Source organism: Solea senegalensis, linkage group LG11 (assembly GCF_019176455.1).
Source record: "Solea senegalensis isolate Sse05_10M linkage group LG11, IFAPA_SoseM_1, whole genome shotgun sequence".
Lineage (NCBI taxonomy): Eukaryota > Metazoa > Chordata > Actinopteri > Pleuronectiformes > Soleidae > Solea > Solea senegalensis.
This window is the reverse complement of record NC_058031.1, coordinates 18,151,373-18,162,701: the sequence shown is the minus strand read 5'-3', so window position 1 is coordinate 18,162,701 and position 11,329 is coordinate 18,151,373. Positions and strand designations below refer to the sequence as shown.

The 11,329-nt window shown below is 43.1% G+C and overlaps 1 protein-coding gene across 1 annotated transcript; it reads left to right on the top strand.

The window, feature by feature from the left end:
- Positions 1–844: 844 nt before the first annotated feature.
- Positions 845–10,698, top strand: brpf3b (bromodomain and PHD finger containing, 3b). The gene is made up of 12 exons (XM_044039111.1): positions 845–1,180; positions 2,933–4,491; positions 4,637–4,793; positions 4,897–5,028; positions 6,043–6,171; positions 6,958–7,270; positions 7,786–8,079; positions 8,742–9,344; positions 9,620–9,701; positions 9,793–9,881; positions 10,056–10,150; positions 10,381–10,698. Exons 2-12 carry the CDS (start codon positions 2,957–2,959, stop codon positions 10,537–10,539), a joined length of 3,588 nt encoding a protein of 1,195 aa, XP_043895046.1. The 5' UTR covers positions 845–1,180; positions 2,933–2,956; the 3' UTR covers positions 10,540–10,698.
- The last annotated feature ends 631 nt before the right edge of the window (positions 10,699–11,329 follow it).

Sequence of the window (11,329 nt, the reverse complement as noted above, 5' to 3'; positions counted from 1 at the left end):
CACTATTGTAATTTTTTTCCGATTTTCCATTTAAATATATAAAAAAGGCGCTCAGAATCAGTTTTATTGCTGAGTAGTTTTCAATGTACAATAAATTAGTTCAGGTGTTTTGACACAGAAACAAGAAGATATGATTAACGTGAATAGGAAAGAATATGGACATGAAACCAGAAGGTTAGACAAATCAATTCCTGGGATGGGCCGAGGGCAGTTGTGCCCATGAGCAAGGCACCCAATCCCTCATTGCTCCTTGTGTGTGTTCACTGCTGGTGTGTAAAAATGATTGATTATATGCAGAGGTCAAACTCACTGTCACTAATAGGTGTGTGTGTGTGTGTGTGTGTGTGAAATAATTCATTCTAATTCTAACAAAGATTCAGGCTTGACAAAATAATTAAAGGAAAGGAAAAGTTAACAAAATAGAAAACCCTTTAAAAGAGAGGGCAAAAGAAGAGGCAATAAAATGTACAAGATTATACATTATTAAGTGTAAATGTACAAAAATATAAAAATAGGAAAAAAATAATAGTATATCAAATGTGGGGACAAACCTCTAAATAAAAAGAATGAAAAGTAGTTTCCTTGAAATTTTAACCCCTGAAAATATAAGCATGGGCCGCAGTATAGCTTCTGTGCATTGATAACTACAGTTATAGGCTGAATAACATTTATATTGAGACAGTGACTATGATGGCAAAGAATAATCAAGGCACACAACTCCATATGACATTTGTTTTACCTTATTATATGTCGACTATGCGATGCAGCGCAATAAGGACTTTATTTTGAAAGGGTGTTGCCGGAAGTGCCAAGTTTCTACTAGGGCTAGTATTGATTCTGAAGTTATCGGATCCAAATAGCTAGCAAGCTAGCCGAAGGAGGCTAGTGTTTCTCCTTCTCGCAAAATTAGGTCGCCATTAAGCTGTTTCTCAGATTATTGATACAACACACCACTGGTGTTCTCATTAAATCAGTGGAATTGACTCTTCACACCCCATACGCTGTGTTGTGCAGGAACGAATGCGTTTCAAAATAGCGATATTTACCGGCTCTGGCAGCAAACTGTGCCTGGCTAACGGTGGCTCTTAGCCTCGGGAGTACAGCTAGTTAAGTGGCTAGCTGGGCAACCATTACTGAAGAGGCGGCTTTTGACCGCCGGCTGTGTCAATCGCTATAATAGGTAAGATCAATTTTGCTTGTTTGTTATTATTGTGAGGTTCGGAACTTTCCCCCCGGTGTTAACTAGCCGTATTAAAACTTGTTCCACGCCTCGTCTAGGTAAAAAAAAATAAAAATAAATCAGCTAAACTCAGTACTGTCAGTCTGTTAAAGTTAGCAGGCTAGCTAGCTGATATTTTTACTCGTCAGTTTACATCCACGTTTCCGTTTCAGAATACAAGCAAAATACTGTGCCTTTCGAATCGCACATTTACAAGACACGTTGCTGCGCTGAAATGATTAAACAAATTGTAGAATTGAAACAGCAGAAGCGCCCTTTACAGACTTTAAAACTGTAAATATGGCTGACATTTTACTCTCGAAATAGGGACACGGATCTGCTGAGATGGTCGCGTTCTGGACGCTGATTGGCTGCGTGTTGCTTCAATCAAACTTTCCTGATATCTGGTTTGCTAAGTCCGTTGTGTTGTGGCTCGCCCTGATACGAGTTGTCAACAGTTAATGGGATAGAAGTCGAGAATAATCGAAGTTCTTAAAACCTTTCTGGAGTTGACAGTCTCTTTGTGTTTAGACAGTTAAGCGTTGACATCGTGGTGACTGCTGATCACCTGTTAATGTCTTACTTTTAGGATTTAATAAACCTGAGATGTGTGTGTGTGTGTGTGTGTGTGTGTTTGTGAAGGAATGTTTACATACAGGTGACATCCGTCCCGAATAATACCGTGCAGGAATCTACAGCAGTAAACAAACAGACAACAGTTTTGAAATTACTTAAATTGAATGTACATTTATGCAGTTAGTTTTTCTAAATGATGCCAAAATCACGGGGACTAATCAGTTTTAGTATCAGTAAATGAATAATTATAGATGGATGTTTTATGTCTGAATCTGAATCAGATGAGATGAGTTTTCTATGGTGGCCGCCGGGCAAACACACTGCAACGACCCAAAACACATGCAGGAGGAGAAACTAGCTGCATATTCTGCATGTGTTTTTGGGTCGTTGCAGTGCGTTTGCCCCTGTTGGACACTCTTGTTTCCTGATCAGTTTTAATAATTGTAATTTTTGTCCTCAGAGATTTCATAAATGCTGCAATGCTGCTGTACTTAAACTAAGTTTCATTTGATAATGTAGTTTGACATATTTTTTGGTGACTGTTTCAAGTATGTCATATAATTTTATATTTTTTTATTTAAAACATTGAGTACTGCACTTAGCACATACTTAGTGAGACAGAGAGACATACAATTTGTGCTAGTCAATAATAAGAAGTTTAGCAACTTTGTGTTTTATTTGTTTTAATAATCAGTGGCATTTTATCAAATGGAGGGCAGAATTGACATCATTATATTACTGCTCGGATTTCTAAAGATCAGCATCATCCATAAAAAACCCACATTGTTTGACCTTTAAATGGTATCCCCTAAAAAACAAAAAAACAGTCCATGTAAATTAAGCAGCAAATGTGACTTTGTATGCTGCTGTGGTCCCCACTCTTCAGTCCTCCCAACAACATCATGTCTGTCTGAGATGTGTAAGCCGAACACAAGTTTCTTTATTTGGTCAGTTTCTCAACCATTTTGTAGTATAGAAAAGGGAATAAGATTTCACTGGGACTTTTAATTGTGAAAAGCTGGCACAATGACACTTCCCTATTGTGCTTAAGTTCAATTGAATGCTTATTTTTGTTCAACATGCAATATACATTTTGGACTGACTGTTATTTACATTCATTTTTTATTAAACCAACAGGAGGGAAACTGTGATCAGTGGCAAATGAGGAAACCACGTCAAAAAGGCCAGGTGGCTGCAGGAGGTAGAGGAGATGTCAAGAAGTCCAATGGAACCGTCAGTGGGCATGTGGGTGTCCGCCAACGATCTCCATCCCCTTACAGCCTCAAAGCATCTCCAAGCAGAGAAACTTTGACCTATGCCCAGGCGCAGAAGGTGGTGGAGGTGGAACTGGATGGTAGGCTTCACCGTATTTCTGTTCTGGACCCCCTGGAGGTAATTACTGAGGATGAGATGATGGCACAGGACATAAGTGAGTGTAACAGCAACAAGGAGAACAATGAACAGTCATCGCCACCTACCAGCAGTGCCCCAACAGTCCGCAAACCAGTCACCCCCCGAGCCCGCAGAAAAGACTCTAAATGTCCCTCTATCAAGTCACCTCCACCTTCAAAGAATCACTGCCCTAATTCCCATCCTCAAACACCTGAAAAATTACATACAACACAGCATCATCACATGACTCTTCCTGAGCCTAAGTTTCGGGTGCTAGAAGCCTTTTTGCCAGTCGAGGCACCTCCTCTGCCTACGGCATATTACCGCTACATAGAACGCTCAGCTGAGGAACAGGAAGCTATAGCAGAATATGATATGGATGAAGAGGACGCAGCCTGGTTGGAGATGCTCAATGCAGGTCGGACATCAGAAGGTTACTCGACTGTCTCACCGGACACCTTCGAGCTGCTGGTAGATCGACTTGAGGAGGAAGCGTATCAGGAAGCCCGAAGCCGGGCGCCCTCTCACAGCACTGTTGACGACGATGCCTTCTGCTGTGTATGCCTGGATGATGAGTGCCTCAACAGCAATGTCATCCTTTTCTGTGACTCCTGCAACTTGGCTGTGCACCAGGAGTGTTATGGAGTGCCCTATATACCTGAGGGCCAGTGGCTGTGCCGCTGCTGTCTCCAGTCCCCTCAGAAACCTGTTGACTGTGTACTGTGTCCAAACCGTGGAGGCGCCTTTAAGCAAACAAGTGACGGCCGCTGGGCCCATGTGGTTTGTGCCATTTGGATCCCTGAAGTCTGTTTTGCCAACACTGTGTTTTTGGAGCCTGTGGAAGGGGTCAATAACATTCCCCCAGCACGCTGGAAACTGACTTGTTACCTGTGCAAGCAGAAGGGCCGTGGCGCATCTATTCAGTGCCACAAGGCCAACTGTTACACTGCGTTTCATGTCACGTGTGCTCAGCGTGCTGGCCTGTTTATGAAGATTGATCCTGTGCGAGAGACGAATGTCAATGGGACCATGTTCTCCGTTAAGAAGACCGCTTTCTGCGAGGCCCATTCTCCACCAGGACAGGAAACTGTGTCAGATGAGGAAAGTGAAGGAAGAGTAGTGGGCAGCAGAGGGAGGGCGAGTAGAGGACGGAGCGCCTACACAGTGGGTCCAACTACACCAAAAAAAGGCAGAAAATCAGACGATGATAACAAAACACCTAAAAAGAAAGGGAAGAAGAGCTCAGACTCAGCTCAACAAACTGCTTCACCACAAGTAACGGTGCCCCATATACCCACAACCAGGTTAGTTTCTTTAAACTGCTGTGCACCTGTGTTTGTTGTTGTTGTTCACAGCATTTGCATTCTTTCTTGCACAGAAATGTGATCAAGCTCATCATGTCAGTAATGTACACAGTACAATCAGCCTGCCTTTGTCTCTGTTGTGCAGGCTGAATGCCATCTGCAAAGGAATCATCCTCCAGAGAAAAAACCAGTTCATGCAAAGGCTGCATAGCTACTGGTTACTGAAGCGTCAGTCAAGAAACGGTGTGCCACTGGTCCGGCGTTTGCACTCGACCATCCAACCTCAAAAGACCACAGAACAGGTCAGGGCAGACACAGAGTTGCAACTCTTTGGTCACTTTGGTCACTGTTTTGTGCTTTGATTTAGCAAACAATTGCTAAAATTGTATGTGTTGTGCTTTGTAGCCTGAGGTGGATGAAAAGGTCTCCGCAGCAAGAGAGGCACTGAGGTATTGGCAGAAGCTTCGGCATGACCTCGAAAAAGCTAGGCTGCTGGTGGAGCTCATCCGCAAGAGGGAGAAACTCAAACGAGAACAGGTAAAAGACGAGGGTGTCTCATATGTTCAAATGCATTTTAGGCTAACTGTATTTCTTGTTCCAAGGTTAGTACACAGAAAATTGTGCCTAAAGTACATTGATACCACTGATAATGTAACCTGTGATTCAAGAAAACAAAGAGTTGCGCTTTAAATCAGAAGGTCTGACACTTTTGTGTGAATTATTGATTTGGTTGGATTATCTCACTTTTCTTTTGGTGAGTTTTCATCATGGTATGCTTTGGTTTGGTACAGTACGATGCCGTTTGAAATGGTAAAGCATTGGGTCAGGCTTGTGCTTCGACTGTGTCTAATGCCCGTAGCGTAGCGTGACGTCTTAACACTGCGACAACAATGGAGGACATTCTGCAGCTCTTTCTTCCTGCTTTGAGGCTGTTTGTCTCAACAAAACGTCAAGCTTTGTATGACAATAGATTGCGGTCATGTGCCTTGAATTCCGTGTGATATTTAATATTTAATATGTTTAATAATGGCAAGGGAGTGATGATTTTCTGTCGCCCCAATCAGCTGACTGTCCTGAGTGAAGCTGGCCTAGCTCCACCCTGACCGTACTGTACCATTTTACTCTGGTGTGCCAAAGAATGGAACGGTTGGGGTTGGTTATTTTGGCCAAAAAATACGTACTGGACTGTACCAAACTTAACCGTTCCACTCAATGGAAACAAGGCTTTGGTCTGTACTAATGGCTTTTTAAATGTACAGACCATGGGGACTAACAGTTTTCCATACCATGTACTTGAAAACCTTTGGTCTGTGGATGTCCAAATCTGAGCAGATAAAGACTTAAAATGTTATCATGGTTGGATGTTTGAAATTTTATTGTGTTGTTATGTTTTCTGTATATTATATTTACAACCAATGATTTGGTTAGTTAAAATCACTCACCCCTCGTAAATGAACGCTTAACATTCTCTCACGTCACTTGTCTGAAATTGTAATTGATGCACGATCCACATACGTTGACTTCACGTGCATGTCATCTTAACAATTGCAGGTCAAAGTTCATCAAGCATTTCTGGAAATGCAGTTGACCCCAATGTTGATGCTGCTCAGCTCCACACTGGACCAACTACAGGAGAAGGACACAGCCAAGATTTTTGCAGAGCCAGTCGACATCAAGGAGGTCAGACATTTTACTGTTACTGTAACACTGACACCAGGTGCACACATGTGCAGTTGTCCTCTGTCTTGTCTTCCTCTGCGATAGTCTCGTTCATACCGTGTTTTCTCACCTGGCACGCACACACACACTTTTTATAGATGTCTCAAGTCAAAGAGCCCATACATGTGTTTTTTCCTCATTCTGCATTTCCATTTCAAATGCTGGTTTTAATTACAAGTGCATTTCCATTAAGTACCTAAAGGATTATGTTCTTACCACCATTTCAGGTATTTCAAAACAAAAATAATATACACAGCATCATTTTCTTAAATATAAAACAAAAGTCCAGTGTATGTTTAAACACTTTGCCTCAGTTTGTTGATTTCTTCCCATATATTACAAAGTTGTTTCTGGTTTTGTGGCATTTCTGTGAACATTTCTAAATGCCTCTGCCCTCATGAGGTTGACTGAGATGTAAATTAGAACTTTAGTTTGTTTGCACATTATGTACTAAATACTATAGCTTTTTACATAATGTGTAAAAAGCACATTATGTGTAAAAAGCTGGTCATATAATAATTGAACACATTGGGCAGGAAAGATGAGAATACAGAGAAGGTCTATGTAAAAAAAAAAAAAATATGTAGAGAGTTTTTAGATTGAAATGAAATTTTATATAAAACTGAAACATAACAAGACCTCCACCTGCACTTGGCAACATATCGTCTTGTAGTAATAATGTTACTTGAAATGAAACCACTGTGTAGGTCCTTGTCATTAACATTTAAATGTACATCTTGTCTGCAGGTCCCAGATTACCTGGAGTTCATTAACCAGCCTATGGACTTTTCCACCATGCGCTCTAAGCTGGAGAGTCATGCTTACCGCTCAGTGGCTGACCTGGAGGCCGACTTCAACCTTATGGTGTCCAACTGCCTCCTCTACAATGCCAAGGATACACTATTTCATCGGGCAGCACTACGTCTTCGAGACCTAGGGGGCGCTGTACTGCGCCATGCACAGCGACAAGCCACCAACACCGGTCTGGACCTGGACACTGGCATGCACCTCCCTGGGTCACCACAGAAAAGAGACTTTTACAGCTGCACCTGGGATGATGGTACGTTCCAGTGAAAAGTATTTTGTTCTTGTTTGTTTAGTTTACAGAATGGAGGCGCTGTTGTAGGTAAGAGTCCAGATGAAGCTGTGTATCTATTGTATGTGGAGTAGGGTAGTAGTAGGGAGTAGGGTAAAAAAGAAAAAAAATCTCCAAGAGTGTTGAATGAGGATTTAGTTTTGGCATTGAAGGGGTCAATCGTACAAAATGACATTGTTTAATTTTTTTGAAAAGGTTTGTTTCAGTCTATGGGTTTTGCCAGTTTAGTTGTTGGCCTGACTATTGTATTAATATGTTGATGTTTTGTGTCTAAATTGCTCATGTACTGGACATTAGATTGAACTACATGCTCTGTTAATTAATAGAAAAAAATAGCAGTGTGCAGTGGTATTTGTACATTTGCATATTTCAATTAGCTACTGTTTTTTAAGAAAAGCCCTGTGTGAACTCATTTTTGTTCAATTTGTGCAACATATATGCTAGCTTTTCGTTACTAACTCCTTATCTGTTGTGTCCAGTTGACAGTGTGCTGGATCCAGAGAACCGGCTCCATATGACTGTGGAGGAACAGCTCAAAGAGCTGTTGGAAAAGCTGGACTTTGTCACCTCCATGCGATGCAGTGGTGCTCGAACTCGACGTATCCGCCTGCTTCGCCGCGAGATCAACAGCATCCGCTACAGGCAGGGCCAGCACCCACGGCACAGCCTTCTAAATGGACACATGAAAGAAGAAGAAGAAGACGATGAGGAGGAGGAAGACGACGAAGATGACAAGGACACCAAGGCAGATAACGGCTTATCTTTGGACAAAGGTGGGTCATGAAAAGCACTGTAAAATTGCCAATGCATGTACCTTTTTTAAAAGCCACTTTATAAATGAGATCAGTTGTGAACATGAGCTAACGAAACATTGTCCTCAGGTAATTGAGCCAGGGTCCCCCCCACGCACCAACCCCAACCACCCCACTGACTCCAGTCTAGTAAGTAGGGGCCCACAGAGTCTCGTTAGCCATGGCTGCCTCACAACTCCTCTCTCCCAGTGCACTCTATGTCTGCACCTCTTCAGTACATCACTCATGGACTCACCACTCTCCATCGGCCACGTACAGTCATGCCATATCATCCCACTTACTGCAGGCCACAAACAGTTTCTTGCCACTGTAGAGGAGGGCAGCAGAACACCTGTGATTTGTGTCAGTTAAGTCATGAAATGATGCCATGTTACCATGTTGCTGGTGTCCAGTTGTGAGCCCAAAGTTATTTATTCACTTGTCTTGACGAGGTCCACCATGTCTCCAGAATACCTCAACTCCGTTTTCAACTGTGGTTACACTGTTAGACTGAGATGTAAATCATTATGAAGTGACACCATTTTCCAGTGTGAATACTACACCACCACATCACGCTACATAATAGTCGACATCCATTTCAAATGAGCACTGCATTAAAATGAAATGTTCTCCTCATCTTTTAGAGGACCTCAAATCCACTTCGCCACCAACACTGGAACCTACAGGGCCAGCTCCTCCTCCACGACGGGGGGACACACCACTGGAACCTCCCACCCTGCGGCCAATCGTAGGGGAGCCCCAGTCCCCCAGCTGGCCCTGCAAGCGACTAAAGATGGACAGTGACCTCTCAGACAGCGCCACAGAGAACAATATTTGCACTAAAACACAGAAGCAGTCGGTGTCAACACCTCCCATTTTGCACAGTGAAGGGCAGGCAGTTGCTAACGGTCTGCCAGAGCCCGGCGTCCCCCCGCGACCCACCGTTGGGGGAGTCGGAAGAAGAACCTCAGTGTTATTCAAGAAGGCGAAAAATGGGGCAAAGCTGTTCAGAGACAGAGACAGTAGTTTATTGAATGGGAAGGGGCTGACAGACGACAGTACAAGCAACACGCCTTCAGCACCCAACTCCACAGCCAGCACCCCGTGCTCCACCCCTTTGTCCACTCCTTCCAAGACCCCACAGAAAAGCCCCGGACCCCCCACCCTCAATGAACAGTGGACCCCCGGTCGAGACATGTGCTCAGACGGTGAGCTAGAGAAGACGCCAAATCATACACTGGAAAGAGGTGAGCAGATTTATGTCGTTTAATGCTTCTTTAGTGCATATTTATCACTCCAGATGAGCTGTTTCAACAAGAATTACACTTTTCAAATGTCAGACTCTCTCTTTATTTTGTTTAAAAAGGGGGAAAAAAAACACAGTTTTCCCAATTCTAATTCTCTACAGTGCTTGAGTTGATTTGCTGTTTTCATTATGTCCTCTTTTCTGTCTTCTCTTGCTCCTGGTGGTGTTTTTTTCTTTTGCAGCATCTGTTCTAAGATTTCTCTCGTCTGTTTTCAGGTCTTACCAACGGCTTCAACAAGCACAAAGATGGTGGGTCTGACTCTGACTACAGTCCTTGCCCTGTCCTCCACAAAGAAATGTAAGACATAATGTGAGCATTGCTTGTGGATGTTTAGCAGTGATTTCAAATAATATATGATATACTAACAATACAATGTGTCGCGTTACAGCAGCTCACCACCCAAACGAAGCCTCGGGAAACCAGCTCTTTCCAAAGTTTCCTTCATGGAGATAGTCAATGGAGACTCGGATTACACTGGTTTGTTCTCTCATTATGTTTTTATATATTTCAGAGAAATTAGCCAAATTAGCATGATGTTCGTGAATGTCCGCACTTCTAATCAAAACACTTATTTTAACCGTATTTTCACATGCCTTCATGGTAGTTTAGGGTTCATACCAATGACTGTTTGTGTTTGCTGCTGTTTTGCAGGGAACGGCAGCCAAACATCAGAGGATGAGACAGAACTGGACCCTCTAGATCTGGTTTGGGCCAAATGTCGAGGATATCCCTCCTATCCTGCTCTGGTAAGTCCTTCATTTTATCCTGTATCGGTGAAGCTCCAGCTTATTTGGGTTGTCGGCAGGTGGTGTAGCTTTCTCAGTCGGCAGCGTTCACTAAAAATATTGAACCAAACAAAATAATGAGTCTTTTCAGTAATGACTCAGTAGATCTGTGTAAGTGTAGAATTCACACAGCACAGGCCTTTTTAGGTTCACACCTGAAGTCCTTCTTATGCTGATTCTGTTTGTACCAGATCATCGACCCAGAGATGCCCGAGGACGGACTGCTGCACAATGGGGTTCCCATCCCTGTCCCACCCAAAGACGTCCTCCATCTGGGGGAGCAGAGACAAGAGGAGACCGACGGGAGGCTCTACCTGGTGCTTTTCTTTGACAACAAGCGAACATGGTGAGTCTGAAATTTGCTTTGTTTAGCTGTGATTCAATGCTTGTTTAAATCAGAGCATCAGACCCACTAACATGGAGTAGATTCAATTAAAGGTCTAGTATGTAAGAGCTGGTGACCTCTATTAGTGAGACTACTGATTCCAACAAACAGAGGAATTCTCCACTCAACCCTGCTTTTCTCGCCATTGTGGAACTGTCTTCATACAAAATGTAATTATGCAAAAAAGAACCTTACACCACATTCACCAAAATACATATTGGTTGCAGATTAAATCATCCTTTATAAATAAAATGAATTATTATTATTATTATCAGTTGGCCTCAGATAGTTTTTCCTTCCCTCATTATACATTGAGACTTCGAAGCGTGAATCGTCCCCGTGAATGTGCTTCTTTCAACATGACTTGTCAGACACAAAGTGACGCTGCCTCGCGTATCATTATAAGGAGCGTCGTGTAAATCTGTGCATGGACACAAGTGTTTGTCAAATGGCGATTGTCGTGTGATAGTCGGAGAGAACCAAACTTCCCATCCCTCCTCCCATTGTCAATGGTGCTCGACCCAGACGGCCGTCATTGGGTCTTTGTGTCTATTGTCTGATCTACTCGTGCTGATTGGCTGTGTCCCACCGAGCGAGCGACACGACAGTGTTTGTTTTTGCTGTCTGAGCCTGCGCGGGGAAGTCCCTCTTGTCCTCAAACAGGCCCAGCTACAGTAACAAAGTTCAGAGGATGACAGTGTCTTCCTGGTGTGGTGCAGCATCTTCCTGTGGCTGCTCACCAAAGTTAGTCAGAA

What these genes read in the sequence shown, in the direction of transcription:
- brpf3b (XM_044039111.1), top strand. Translation starts at nt 2,957, where the DNA reads ATGAGGAAACCACGTCAAAAAGGCCAGGTGGCTGCAGGAGGTAGAGGA. An exon ending in TGGAGACTCGGATTACACTG is followed by an intron (nt 9,882 to 10,055) that starts GTTTGTTCTCTC and finishes GCTGTTTTGCAG; the next exon opens with GGAACGGCAGCCAAACATCA. An exon ending in ATCCCTCCTATCCTGCTCTG is followed by an intron (nt 10,151 to 10,380) that starts GTAAGTCCTTCA and finishes TGTTTGTACCAG; the next exon opens with ATCATCGACCCAGAGATGCC.